General features: G+C 36.6%; 1 protein-coding gene across 1 annotated transcript in view; it reads left to right on the top strand.

Moving 5' to 3' along the window:
- Positions 1-15,610, top strand: part of snrnp70 (small nuclear ribonucleoprotein 70 (U1)) — a 107,519-nt gene that overhangs the window by 71,322 nt on the left and 20,587 nt on the right. The window contains exons 6-7 of the mRNA XM_028813670.2: positions 3,508-3,570; positions 9,675-9,756. Of these exons, the coding sequence (XP_028669503.1) occupies positions 3,508-3,570; positions 9,675-9,756 (145 nt within the window). The remainder of the gene's footprint in view (positions 1-3,507; positions 3,571-9,674; positions 9,757-15,610) is intronic.

Consider the following 15,610-nt stretch of genomic DNA (forward strand, 5'->3'; position numbering starts at 1 on the left):
GGAAACATTTTGGACAGTTTTAAGCGAGACAGATGAGCTCGATACATAATTTTTAGTTGAATAATTCTATGCTTTGAGCATTTGGAGCTCGAGTGAATTCTCTCCTTTGCTACCTTCCACTCCTTTTCTTATATATTGATTAAGAGATCTTTTTCCCAATGTCCTGTTGGATCTTTGAAAGGTAGGGACTCTAATAGGATGTTGTATAATGCGGAAATGGTGTTTAATTCCTCGAAATTGAGCAGTATTTTTTCCAGCATTGTGGAGGGTGCGAGGTGGGGGAAATCGGGCAATTTCTGTTTAACAAAATTTCTAATTTGAAGATAGTTTAAGAAGTGTATAGCTGGGAGGTTGAATTTTGAACGTAATTGTTCAAAAGATGTAAATATGTTGTCTATATAAAGATCTCTGAGCATTTTAATCCCAAAACTTTTTTCAGGTATTAAAAACTGGATATGTTTGCGAGGGTTGAAATAGGTGGTTTTCTTGCAGAGGTGCCACCGATAAAAGATTTTCCATCTTAAAATGCTTTCTAATTTGGTTCCATATTCTAAGTGAGTAAAGCACAATTGGGTTATTAGTATATTTGCGATAACTTGCATTTATTGGAGAGCAGAGCAGGGAGTATAAAGAAGTACTACAGGATTTTACTTCTATTGTGGACCAAGCCTGTGTATGTTCATTTATTTGTGTCCAGGTTTTTATGGCTTGTATGTTTGCTGCCCAGTGATAAAACTGAAAATTAGGTAAAGCCATGCCACCTTCTACCTGAGGTCTTTGTAGGGTTGCTCTTCGGATACGTGGGTGTTTTGAGTTCCAAATGAATGAGGTTATTGTTGAATCTAATCTAATTGCTTAAAAAATGATTTATTGATATATATTGGAATGTTTTGAAATAAAAAAAGTTTAGGAAGGATATTCATCTTAACAACGTTATTTCTTCCGGCTAGAGTGAGATGAAGGGTTGACCATCTATCCAGTGTTCCTTTTTTTTAAGCTTTAGTGTTTTTAGTACATAGTTCTGTATGTCTCTCAGCTTAATCCTTGTAATTTAAAATAACTTTTTTTTTTTTTTTTATAAAGCTGAGGATAAAATGTAGTGGTTGGGTATAGATCTTTTGGGTGTCATCCATATTACTAACCGAGAATGGTAAACCGGAAGGCATGGTCGCAGGTACACGGCGATGGGACGATGAGACATAGTGCGCAGGCGCCTACAGCGCGCGTCTCAAACCGCAAGCAAAGTCTGATCCACCGCGAATGAAGGAGTCACGGCCCAAAAACGAAAGAGCTCAACTAACGTGAATGAGAAATGAAGCAACAACGCACCCATAGCTAACGACTAACAACACAGCCACACAAAAAAGGATTCTGTGCTGCACCCCAGAGTCAAACGGAAGAGGCTACGGAGGCCCCATAGGTCCACAGAGTACGGAAGGCGCGGGAAAGTACGAAAGGCGCAGGCGGAACTAAACGTCCATACTACACAGCATGGTCCACACGCTTCTAACACACCGCAAGCATAAACACGAGATAGTACAGAAACCCCACAGATCCGGACTCCACAACATATGTGAATCACATTACAGTAATACAATATTAACAATACAACCACAGAAAACACAGGCTCGACACCAGATGGGTAATAAGAGTAAACGAACGCTCCATATTAAACATACTGTATCATCACACGTCCAAACTACACAGCATATGTGAATCACATTACAGTGATGCATTACTAACAGTACAACGACAGAAAACGCTCCGTATTAACAGTAAGTGCAAATATTCATATTACTAACTGTAAACCACGTATAACTAATGGAGACACGGTCACGGCTCCAAAACGATACAGCTCGACTAACGGAGCTACCTGGATAAAATCAATGAACGCAAGCGCCTACAACGCGCGTCTCAAATGCCGCAAGCAAAGCAGGCACGGCTCCAAAAAGAAAGAGCTCGACTGACGGAGATACAAAAAGAGAGTACAGAACCCTACACGTCCACACTACACAGCATAGTCAAACCCGACATAGTACGGAAGGTGCAGGCGCCTACAACACGCTTCTAAAGCACCGTAAGCAATAACTTGAGATAGTACAGAAGCCCCAAAGATCCGGACTCCACAGCATATGTGAATCACATTACAGTAATACAATACTATATGTACTCACGGAAAACACAAATAGAAGAGGCTTCGGCGTCCCGCCCCACAGTCAAACCAGACAAAGTACGGAGTCCCCAAAAGTCCACAAAGCACAGCATAGTCACACCTGAGAGAGTACGGAGGGCACATGCGCCTATACACCGCAAGCGAAGTACCCACGGCTCAGAAACGAAAGAGCTCAACTAACAGTAAGTGCAACACAACATATGTGAATCACATTACAGTAATACAATATTAACAGTACAACCACAGAAAACACAGGCTCGACACCAGATGGGTAATAAGAATAAACGAACGCTCCGTATTAAACATACGGCATCCTCACACGTCCAAACTACACAGCATATGTGAATCACATTACAGTAATACAATACTATATGTACTCACGGAAAACGCAAACAGAAGAGGCTTCGGCGTCCCACCCCACAGTCAAACCAGAGAAAGTACGGAGTCCCCAAACGTCCACAAAACACAGCATAGTCACACCCGAGAGTACGGAGGGCACATACGCCTATACACCGCAAGCGAAGGAGCCACGGCTCAAAAACGAAAGAGCTCAACTAACGTAAATAAGTGATTTTAAGATTATAATAACTCCATACCAAGGAATACTCATTCAAGGACAACACGCCATCTTTACTACAAATGTTGTGTATAAAGATATCCTATGTACGTCATCTACACCTTTACACTCCAATATATCTCATACATAGATCTGCGCAAACTGAAAGACATTCTATACTTGCATAACATAACACACTGCTATTCTCATTTACATATATTACATAGACCTACAGATATCGTGACAGTGGACATGATACATATGTAACAATTACCGAGACAGACAGTAATCTCTTTCAAATGTATTTCGGGTTACCTAAGACCAGGGGTTGGCGAGCGAAGCCCCCTAGTTGTGAAAGAACACTAGAAGTAGAGAAAAGAAACTGATTTGTTTACAGATGGTTATTCCGAAGACAAATATTGGATTGCCAGGCTGAATAAAGAAGTGATTTTTAAATGGTGGGAATAAAATATGCAGCTGTTCCAATCAACAACATGAAACCATGTCCTGCCATGCAAAAACCATACTATGTGATTAATTACTATAGACGGTTACATACAAATTATGCTATTGCCATGATGACAGTTTACTGATGTAGTTATTGTAATTAGAATGCATAATGGATTTACTTGTAGTGCTGCTGCTGAAATAACTTCCATATGTGGTTGCTACACACAGGCTGAAACTGTTTGGATATGAGTTTTTGTTTTTTTGTTTTTTAAATCATGCTGTTTTCAACTTGGTGCATTAACATTTTCTTGCTTTTTTTCCCTTGTAGAACTATGACACCACAGAATCAAAGCTACGTCGTGAGTTTGAGGTTTATGGTCCCATTAAAAGAGTAAGGAATTTTACCTTTTTCAGTATTTGCTTTTTTCTTTAACAGTTTTGTTGCACATTTCTTCAAATCTTCTGTACTGTCAAAGTACTTGGCATGGTGGGTTCAGGAATTTTTTTTGTTTTTTTTTTTTTAAACGTACTAATATTAATTCATGAGTGGATTTGAAAGACTATGCTTAAACTGGAATTCTGCTTGTTGATTAATGTTTTGAATCCTGTACAGCTAGCATGGCATGACTCGGTGATAATGGAGAAATACTTAATCGGTCAGGAAGTTCACGTTGAAAAGCTGCTGTGGCTAAATACCAGAGAGTGGATAGAACTTGCAAAGGAGCTGGTAGAGCACAATTCCTCAAAGTCTGCATTTGTAAAGCCAGCTCCAAGAGTATAGCTCTTGAAAATCAAATGGACTTGGAAGCCAGTCATTATCATCTTTAAATATGCGCTCCTTTCTAGATCTTCCATTTGCAATGTCTTCTAACAATGCTAAAACAGCCGTGGTAATTGGAATAGTTTGGCCATTCTGTGCATCATTATATTGTTACAGAATAATTCTAATCGAGGGAATTCAATTTGTAAACTACATGCACTTAATTTTGGTGTATTTGATTAAAAACCCACAGTATAGTTGTGAATCTAAAAAAGAAAAGCAGACCAGAGAAACGGTGGATGCCACCAGTTTGAAAAACTGAGCAGAAACGTGTATGTAAGAGGGGACGCTGCCATGAAAATGTGTGGCTTTATGGCAAATTTTAGTTTTTGTACATCTCAAAATGATCGTGGAAATGGGTGTACACAACGTGGGTGGCTGAACGCACGCAAGGAGAAGTGGTCGGATCATCTGCTTTCGAGCTGCGTGTTTTGCTCCCATTGGGAGCAAGGCAGTTGAGATCCCTGTCCAGGTAGGTTGGGTGTGCAGTGGGTGTCAAAAGAAGGGGGTCAATAGAATACAATACACAGAACAGAACAAATCCTCAATACAGTATAAAAATAAAAATTTTACAAGTACGGAGCAGAATTTAACAGTAGATGACATCACATAATAAGATTTGGATTTGCTTACAGTCCTGGAAACCTCATCCATCAAGCTGCCTCCCCCATTTCGCCATTCCACAGCTGAAACGGCGCTGGGCCAGCCAATCCAATGAAAGAACCCCTCTTTCCCACGATTCCTACGATCCTCCATCAGGGATGACTTTACCTTAGGCAGGCAAAACAACTTGGCAGGTGGGCCGTGGCAGCAAGTGCCACATTTGAGTACCAAGAAGAGAAACCGAATAGGTGGTTAGTATCCAATTATAACTATCATGTTACTTATGTTTTAGTACTAATGACTAACAGAGATGCAGTATGTACAGTTAATTAGCAGCTCTAGTCAGGATATGCTAAACTGAAGTAGTGAGTCTTCAGCCGGGATTTAAAAGCTGAGACTGAAGGGGCATCTCTTATAGTAGCAGGCAGACCATTCCATAGTTTAGGGGCCCTGTAACTAAAAGCTTGACCTCCCACTGTTGTTTTATTAATCCTTGGAATCATAAGCAGACCAGCATCTTGAGATCTTAATGTGCGCTTTGGTTTGTAAGTCATAAGTTCAGACAAGTAAGCCGGACCTTGGCCATTTAATGCTTTATATGTTAAAAGGTGGATTTTGAAATCTGCCCTAAACTTAACCGGGTGCTAGTGTAAGGATTTAAGAACTGGAGTTGTGTGTTCGTACTTTCTTGTTCTTGTAATAATTCTTGCAGCCGCATTTTGGATTAACTGGAGGCTGTATAAAGAACAGTTTGAACATCCAGTGAACACCACATTGCAGTAGTCAATCCTACTAGAAATAAATGCATGAATTAATTTTTCAGAATCCTGTTTATTTAGAAAGTGGCTTAATTAACTAACATTTTTAACATGGAAGAAACATGTTTTGGACAACTTTGTAATATGCGCTTTAAATGACATGCTAGAGTCCAAGATAACTCCTAGATTGCGGGCTGATTTAGTAAAATTAATGGGGATTCCAACTAAGTTAAATGACGACACAATATTGTCATCAGCGTTATTCCCTCCAACAATTAACATCTGTTTTATCTGTTTTTAAAGACGAGTAGTTCACATTCATCCACTCCTTTAATTCACCAACACAACTAATGAAAGACAACATTGGAGAAACTTCATTTGATCTGAATGAAAGGTATAACTGGGTGTCATCTGCATACGAGTGAAAATTAACATTGTTTCCTAAAGAGAGATCCCAGTGGAAGCATGTAAAGTGAAAACAGTAAAGGTCCCAGTACAGAGCCCTGAGGGGCACCATATTGAACTTCTGTGTATAATGATGGAGTACTGTCAGGACATTTCTGTACATATTGGCATTGATTTGATATATAAGAACTAAACCTAGCAAGCCTCTAAGCCCAGCATCATTTTCTAGCCTGTGCAGTAAAATAGAATAGTCGATGGTGACAAATGCTGCACTTAAGGGCTCGTTTATACTTCACGCTCAGAACACATACGCGCCCGCATCATGGCTGCCATGCGTTCTGAGCATTCATTTGATGCATCCTCCGAGCAGGTCCTCAGAAATTAACAAGACACGTGCGCGAGTTGCAGTACCAGCAAAAAGTCGGGGGGCGCAGTGTGCTAAAAGTTGGAATGTGATGTCAGAGTCTCTGTTTACTATCTACATGTGACAGAAAGCCACTTTGCAGATCCTACTCGATTGGTGTGCACGCTTCGATATTTGATAAATGGTTCGATGTGGTGAAGCAAAATGCCGACATACAGATGTATTCATGGTGCTTTTATATTCAAGCGTCGCATATTCCCGATCATAATGACACTATACGTTTTAAAAGTCTCACATACCGTCTTCTGTGCTGTCTTTTTTTCTAGGGCTTCGTCTGCTCCTGACAGCAGCGGATCACCAGCAGTAGATCACCACACTGAGCACATTAAATGTATGATATTCCAACTCTGCACATTTAGAATCCTTAGATTTATACTTGATATCGCTTTCATGATGAAAAGCATTAAAGTATGTATGTTACATTTTACAGATAAATCGGTAATTTCATTTAAATAATGAATACTGTTAATAATTACACACAATGGGGTGACACAGTGGCGGAGCGTTGGCGCTGCTGTCTCGCAGGGAGTCGCATCGCTGATATGCCTGGAGTTTGCATGTTTTCCTGCTGAGTTTCCTCAGTGTGCTCCAGTTTCCTTCCAAAGATATGCAGATTTGGGGATTTGGTGCCGCTAAAATGACGCTAGTGTATGTGTGTGCTTGTATTCACCTTGCGGTGAGCCGAGGCCTCATCCAGGGATTGCTTCTCACTCGTGCCCAATGGTTGGTGGAATGGACACATCCCTGGATTTAATCAATAAACATCCTTTTCAGAGATATTGCGATAAGGTTTCATTGGATTTTAATGGGTGTTCCAGGCAATTCCCATCACAGCGAAGCCAAACGTGTTCCCACCGTGTTAATATCTCGCACTGCCACCTGGTGGATTCCTCCAGATATATGCAAAGTACGCGCGCAAGTGTAAACACTACAATGCTTGCGTAGCAGGAGCGTCCGCTGCAGCATGCATCGCGTGAAGTATAAACCCGGCCTGAGTCCAACATAATTACAGTGGAGTTTCCTTCATCAGAGGATATCAGAATGTTGTTTACAACCCGCGTTAGTGCCGTTTCTGTACTATGACCAGTGAGAAACCAGACTGGAATTTCTGAAATTGTAATGCGTATGGTGTGACTGAAGCTGAGTGGCGACTACTTTTTTTCTAGTATTTTAGATAGAAACGGTAAATGTGAAATAGGCTTATAATTAAGAATGTGTGGGTCTAGGTCTGACTTTTTAAGTAATGGTTTAATGACTGACACTTTTAGTGTTGACAATCAAAAATTATGGCGACAAGGAAAAGAAAAAATGTCAATAGTGGAATCGTGTAGATGGTAAAAATCTACCGTACTTGTTGGTGTAGTTGTGCCTACAGGTAGTCATAAGTGAAGAGGTAACGATAAATGAAGAAATCAAAAATGGAATAAACAAGGCAAATGTTGTTAATTTGGTAGTATACACCTTAATAGGAAAGAGAGAATTAAATATAAAGGCCACAATGCATCTGTATAAAACCATATGTACCAACAATATTCTGTGCTGCAGAATCTTGGCTACTTGTAAATAAACAAAGATCTGAAATAACAGCAGTCAAAATTAAGTATTTAAGACGGACTGATAGGTTAAACTTGATTAGACAGAATAAGAAAAAAGAATCTGAACGAGAAATGCATCTACTTGTGGTAGTCATAGAAATAAACCTTTTGCAATAGTGTGGAGTTATAAGGATAAGTGAAACAAGGTATCCCAAAGGGGTGTTTGAATTGAAGGGTGAGGGGAAAAGATGGAAGGACCTATGTGGGAAGGAAACATCAAAGCAGCCAGAATGAGGGAGATGATTGTGGAACAATTGAAAATCCTTGCAAAAGATAGGGAAAAAATATAATCAATGACTGAAGACCCTCGATACCGTAAGTTGTATTGAGAGTTGATAAAGTAAGCATAATCATCATCTTGTATAACCTGTGCATTTTTTCTTTCATTGAATAAAAATCTACATAACCTGAATGGTTGCACAAATTAATCAAGAACCAACAATAGCCAGCATGCATAAATTTTTACACCAGTTGTAGCAGTCATGCTGCTTACCACAAGTTATTTGTTACTGAGGAAACATTTCTTCATGCAGATTGTTTTGAATTAAAATAAAGTGCATTTTCCGCATCTGATTGATATTTTTCACTGCTGAAGATTTTTTCTTTTCTGTGGTATTTGCAAGTCGGTGCCGTCTGCCACAAGCCAGGCACAAAATGGTAAACTTCAGAGTACTAATGAGCGGCCTGCTCTGTTATCTGTTAAATGAAAGAGCACATTCTTACATGTTTAGTAAAAGAAACCTGTATATATTAAACTTTGTACAAAGCTTAAAATGTACATTTTTGAATATACTGTAATCTAAAACTGAGTTTTGCCTGAAATTCAAGGGAATATTTAGTTGTAATACTGTCCATACTCCACATATAGCACTAACAACTCAGCTGTTAAAAAATATAATGGTAGTTTATTTTCTGGAGCTGCATCTCTTTGACAAACTGGAAATTTTCTCATTTGAGGAAAATTGCTCAACTCCAAACGACAGGCCATGTGTTAGAGGTGAAAGGGCAAATGTCACTGTGTAGGCTTGTTGTTTGCCTTGTCAAGGTTCAGTGGAAAAATGTCAATTTATTGTCTTCAGGCAGTGTTTTTTTAACTTGTTCAAAAGCATGAAGCATTCCTGCTAATGAACTACTTTGAGTAAAAATGTCCTTTTTATGAATATTTTGGGACTGTTGGAGTAGGATGAACAGATGGCAGTGATGTTAGCTGGAATACTTTGTTTAGATTGACATACATTTTCAGGATAGGAGCTCTGAATAATTTTTCCACCTGCAGTTTGTTTTAGGCGTTCAGTTATTAAGTTCAAGTGTATTAATTATAAATCTTGTGTTTATATTTTTACTTAGGCTACTTATTGCCCAATACAAAGGAAACTTAATTATTATACAAGTGTTATTTTGTAGTAGTAGTAGTTATGGCAAAATCTGTTTAGATTTTCCCTTACAAACCACTGTGATATACAGTATTAACCAATGTGAAAAGTACACATCTTCCAGGAAATAAAACTGTACTACTTCATTTCTTTTTGGCACATATGTTGTTCTAGTCTTGCTCTTGAGTCGTCTTTCTGCTGGTGCTACTGAAGGTTATGTCAGATTTTGTTTTTACTTGACCCAGTCCTGATCCTACGGTTGGAACTATAGTGCAATAGATTTTTGTTCTTTTTGGTTCATTGTCGTACAAGGCTTCTTTCCCAGGCAGGCAAAGGTAAAATCATTTTCAGAAAATTAGTCTGAATGAAGTTTGTAAATTTATTATGTTATGTACTATTGTCTACTATGACAAGGTTAATTTTTTTTAGTTTTTAGATTCTATACTTTAGATTAATTCTAATAAGATAATTGCCAAAGACTTAATTTGACTTTTTTTTTTTTTTTTTTTTGTTTTAGATATATATTGTGTACAATAAAGGCTCCGGCAAGCCTCGTGGTTATGCCTTCATTGAATATGAACATGAGAGAGATATGCACTGTAAGTACCAGTACTTATTAATACCTCTATTTTTAAATTTATGGAAAGTATATATGAAATCTGCTTGTTTTGGGTTACTGGGTTGATGGATTTTTAATGTTAATCCAGGTAAGTATTGGCATTTCAGGTTTTTCTTTTCACAGTAAGGAAAAAGTTTTTCTTTGCCAGTTTTGTGGTAATGGGTGTATTTCTATTTCAGTGTGTTGTGAACAGGATTGTCCTTTGCCTCTTATGACAAGTACTAATATGGAAGTTTCATAAGTATTTTGATCAGTATTCTGCAATAATCTTGACTTTTTTACTCAAAGGACTTTTCATCATCCTAATATTTGGTTTTGCTTTTTAATATTATGTTAGTTTTATTTCTTTGTAATTTCCCAGTCTTCAATGTACATTTTGTTAATGCCTCTTTGGCTTATAAATTTAAGGTTTGAGGTTTGTTAATTCCGTACTGAATTCACCTGTCTGCTTGTTCAAATTTTTATATGTGCCATACATAATTATTAAAATAAGACTGCACTTTATATGAAAACAGCCTTTTGGATTTGAAATATTTAACACAAAGGTTTAAGAAGTATCAAAATTGTTAAAATGGTGAACTCCTTGGTGGCTTAGTGTTGTAGGAGGCTCAACTTGTGTCTCAGAGTGCCCTTGACATTTAGGCATGTACCTGTTGTGTTGCATTGTTGAGTCACATTTTTGCATATTTTCAAAGGTTGAATTATTCTTAGTCCTGCTGGTAGATTACAGTGTTGCTGTTTTCCCTTACTTAAATATCCTTCAAAAATTTGGACATGCAGACAATAGGCTTGTCTTGTCTCGTAATTTTTGCTTAAGGTCTTTTCTCACCTTAAAGAAGCAAAAAAGGCAGTTGGTTTGGTATAGTGTTTGTATGTTAAAAATTGAAATGGATTTTTTTTTTTGTAACACATTTCTGCATTCTGCTTTTGAGGCTTGGTCTTTTTTTCTTATTAAGCCACACTTAAGTACAGCTGTAAAAAATTTTTAAACATCCACAGCCAAATGTATTTCCTGAAAAAATTTAAAATGTACTGTAGAGTGAAAGGATGTTTGTGTCCTTTTGGTCATATTGCTTTTATTCCTTTTTTTATCTATTGTTAACTGTGTAAATTGCATTTGTATATTCATTATGGGTCACATTTTAAATGTAGATGTGGCCTAAGTATATTGTTCAGGTGTTTTTTTTTTTTTAACACTTTTTCAACTTTAAAAAAAAAAAAATGTTAGAAAATGCTTAGGTGTTCATTTGTTTACACTGTATAATGTATATTATAATCGTATACTATAATTATACATTATAATATGTATTGTATAATGAAAAATCTTCATTAAGGCTCTCTTCCATTTTACCAATGTATAGTTGTGGCCTCAGAATGCACTGAAAGCCTGCATTTCAGTGTGTACTTTTTCAGTGCTTAGCATATTCTTTATATGTTTTGTATAGCTGTCCTACGTCTTGCTTTTAATCTGCTGTGAATTTTTTTTTCTGATTTATAACTACCCAGTTTAGTAAAGTGGAAAGTGAGAATCCCAGACCTGAGCTGGGTCTCACAGGTGACTGGAAATTGGCTTACTGATGTACTATATATGTTGCAGAGTTGCCTGCAAATGTAAAGTGTTTGGTAACTGCTGCATTTCCCAAATTCTGCATCTGGTTAATATCAAACAGCTTAAAAAAGCTCTCCACTCAAAAAAAAAAAAAGGTTACTCAATGTACTTTGTAGTGGTGGCCAGAAATAGTTTATAATTTCTTGGAGAAAGGACATGAGAGATTCTCATAGAACAGGATCAACAGGGGAAGATGGCAGACACTGTGAAAACATCCAGGAAAAGAAAAACCTTAGTAATTCATGTCATGTAATCCACGTGTCTTTTATACAGTCACTAGGTCAAAACTTGTAAAACGAATGCATTTTTGCTTAAATGTTGAATGGTTACTTTCTGGATTCTCGGTGCGTATGTAAACAGTAAACGTTAGGGTAAAAGACACTGCACTCTTGATCACTGAATGATGGGAAGAGGCCATACTGTTTAATTATTCCAAACATAAATTGTATAAATGCTTGCTACATTCCAATAAGAATTTTGGAAATCATGAATTTACATCAAAACCTGCCTGAAAAATGAGAAAAAAAACCCCCCAGAAATATCAGCTCACTTAAGGTTTCCACTTAAGCAGACGTTGTTTGGGGTGGAAGCATGCAGTAACAATAAGCCACCATGCCTGAGAAAATTCATCTGCTTAGCATCACTGGAAGCTTGTGTCAGTCCCAATGTACACATCCATACGTTATAAGTTTTAACAACGACATTGTTAGAGTTGGATCCAAATTTAGATGTGATGCTCTTAGTAAAGTATGTTGACTGCATGCTTTAGCAAATAAACTAGTTTGCTAAAAAAGCTAAATAGTGCATTTAGATTTTCATTGTGTTTGCCACCAAAACTTTAGAAGTGTTATAACAATTGAGTATTTAAAATGAATTCTACTTTCCTAGGATTTGAAATGATAATCTGTTGGCAAACATTCACAAAGAAGTGAGATTCTTTTTGCTAACCTCCTTTTTTGTATTGCATTTATACTTTTCCCTTACACACTAATTTGCTGCTATATTTAATATTTTGCTCCTATTACCTGATAATTGTACAACCTTATTTTATGCCTGTCATCTCCTAATTTTAAATTAAATTTCTGGATATCAAAATACTTGATAAATTTTGTGCCTTTGTTCTCATTGGAATTTATGGCATGCACTGTGGTTCTATGCACAAGACTGCATTGACTGAAATTTTCATTTGTACAGGCTTTTATCTGACTGTTTGCAAAGCTGTTTCGAATTTTTTTATATAAAAACTGGAAATTTATTCTTAAATTGTATATATGTGTGTGTGTGTATGTATGTATATGTATATATGTATATATATGTATATGTATGTATATGTATGTATAGATATATAATATATGTATATAAAATATATGTATATATATGCAGAACATAAAAATCATAAGAGGGAAAGCTGCATTAGTGTTTATATGAAAGCTATGTTTTTTTATTGCTTCAGGAGTCCTGATTTTTTTTGAGGAGTGTGTGATGTTCAGGTTTATGTTGTATGCTTTTTGCAGTTTTTCATTTACCTAATATTGAGCTGCATCTGAATTTTTGACACAAGCCTGGAAAGCAGTGAAAAAGCATTTTTCCACATCAGTTAATCTTCCTTTTTTTCTATACAAACACTATAGAAAACTAATTCTAATTTGGCCAGACTAACTCAAATTCTCGTTTGTGTTTTATGGCCATAGGGCCTCACTCATTACTGTGGGAAAAGGACAGATCCTTTTTTTAATTGGGACTGGCTTTTTTCTGGGGTATTGTCCAGTTTTTAAATGGTTGTGGGGTGAAATATTTTGAAAGTCTTTTTTTTTTTTTTTTTTTTTTTAATGTGAATGAAGTCATGTATGTAAATAGAGGTGCTGGTGAATTTATCTTTTTTTTTTTTTGTAAATGTGTATGAATGCTGAATGTTCTTTTGTATGTTAATGTGCGTTTATTTTGTTAGAGTTTAAGCTGCAGTTGGTCTGGAGGCTATATTAACTATGTGTTGTTCTCATTGTCACTGCAGCCACCATTTTTTGAGATGGCTAATGCCAGTACTGGCTTGCAGATGATGCTATTGGTACGAGCTGCTTGCTACCACTGTATGGTTGGTATAATGGGTTTGTATAACTGGGTAAGATATCAAAGCCATAAAGTAACACGTCCTTCACACACACACTAGCATCTTAAGAACATTTAATGGCCTAGGTTAACATGAACACGGTCATAATTTTTGGCTGTTTTTGCATTTTGAAGGTTTGTAACAAAGTTGTTTTTGAATTTGGAGCTGATTAGTCATAATCTTAGCTTTAGAGAAGATTCTGCTCTAAAAAATGTGAATCCTATTTCTGCGAACAGGTGTTGAGTAGCTTAGCCATATATAGTGAATTTTTGGCTCCACGTACCCTCCAAAAAAAGTCTGTCTTCTATCTGCAGTACATTTCAAATGGGTCTGGGTTCTGTCTTTCTTTCAATTTTTATATTTCAAATTTTTGGCTTCAGTAGCTAATTTTAAGTTTGTTCAGTTGTTTAAGACATTTGAATTCTTTTGAGGAGAGCATAGTTAATATACTGTATTAGGGCTGCAACTAATGACTCCTTTGCTAATCGATTAGTTGGTCATTTACCACTTAACCAATTCATTGGAAAGGTTTTTAACAATTGCGATGTTTGTGCAAAAGTGTTTTTTAATCAAATGTGTTTATTGCACAGTGCTCTATTTCGTATTAATAAATCTGCTGTTAAATTACATTTGCTAAAAAACAAATTCGTAACAGGTCCTGTTAACTATAAGGTCTGTCTTGACACTTTTTCAAGGCTGTTGTCAACATTCTAGCTGGGGCATCCTTGGTATTCACTGTACAATCGTAATTTCACATTGTGTTTGTCCCTGATTTGGCATAAATTCAGCAGTCCAGTTATGTTCTTTGTAGGTTGCGTTGTTGCAATATAAAACTAAAATCTGTTCATGCAAAAAAGTTTACGTTTTCATATTTAAACAAGAACATTCAGGATTGTTTAAATGTAAAAATGCAAAACATTTTTGAACTGATAAAAATGTACATTAACATATATCTTACTACTTTTTGTAGCAGCCCCCTGTGTTTTTGGTTTTCTTTTTTCGTCAAATGCTTCATCTGTTTTTGACTGTAATGCAGAAGTACAAACCAGTTTTCCCCTGATGTTAGGCTTTATGCATAACATCATAATGTATTGTATAGTAATCTCAATGCAATGTTTGCAAAGAAACAAAAGCAAAAATTGCAATTTTTACATTTGCATTTTAAAAACAATGCAGACAAAATGAGTTTGAGGCAAAAAAAAATCCTTGACCTGAAACAAAAAAACATACATTTGAGTTTCTTGGTTTTATGTGCGTGTTTATTCCCATCTTCTCTACACCTTCTGTCTTTGAAATCAGGACCCACAAAGAAGTTTAACACGGTATATAAGAACATCTGCATCATTTTACATCACATTGAACACCCATTCTATTTTCATAAGAGATCAATAAAGGATGGTGGCTCAACAGGTACAATGCTAACCCCCTGCTCTGGCACAGCCATTTATATATACATACATACACACACACACCAGCCTTATTTCTTTCCTCACAGAAATTAAGGTTAAGAATTAACAAGTTGCTTAGTGTGTATTTTATGTTATGAGAGATCACCATTACTCTGTTATGTTTTCTTTTCAGGTCCTCCCATGTCACAGTTGTGCTCCTGTGCCAAGTGAGCTTTTCTGGAAATAACTTCATACTTTAAAGTTCTCTTGCCTCCGAATCTGTTATGCTGTATTCACATCCTTCATCTGTGTCACGTCTCAGAATAATGCTTTGCTCTTAGCCAGTGAAGTAATATACTTAATACACAATAAACAATTAATTGATAGCAATATAAATTGGCCGCTTTTTCTCGGCAATTATAAACATCGATTAGTTGTTGCAGCCCTACTCTGTCAAAGCAACCTTTACCGATCAGTCATGCATTTTTTAATTCTTGGAAATTTTAATGAAAGGTTCTGGTAAATTGTAGTGCCAAGTCCCAAGCTTGCTACCAGGGCCTAACCTTTATTTGATAGACAGTATGTTTATATTGCTGTTTGTCATCCTCATTGTAAACACCCCCCAACACACATCTGATTGCTGCACTGAAAAACAATTCTATAGATTGAAATTCAGCAATCCTAAAATACAGACCCAGTGTTTTAGACTTCATTTAAGTACAAATGCAAA

The sequence above is a fragment of the Erpetoichthys calabaricus genome, chromosome 11 (genome assembly GCF_900747795.2).
Source record: "Erpetoichthys calabaricus chromosome 11, fErpCal1.3, whole genome shotgun sequence".
Classification (NCBI taxonomy): Eukaryota; Metazoa; Chordata; class Cladistia; order Polypteriformes; family Polypteridae; genus Erpetoichthys; species Erpetoichthys calabaricus.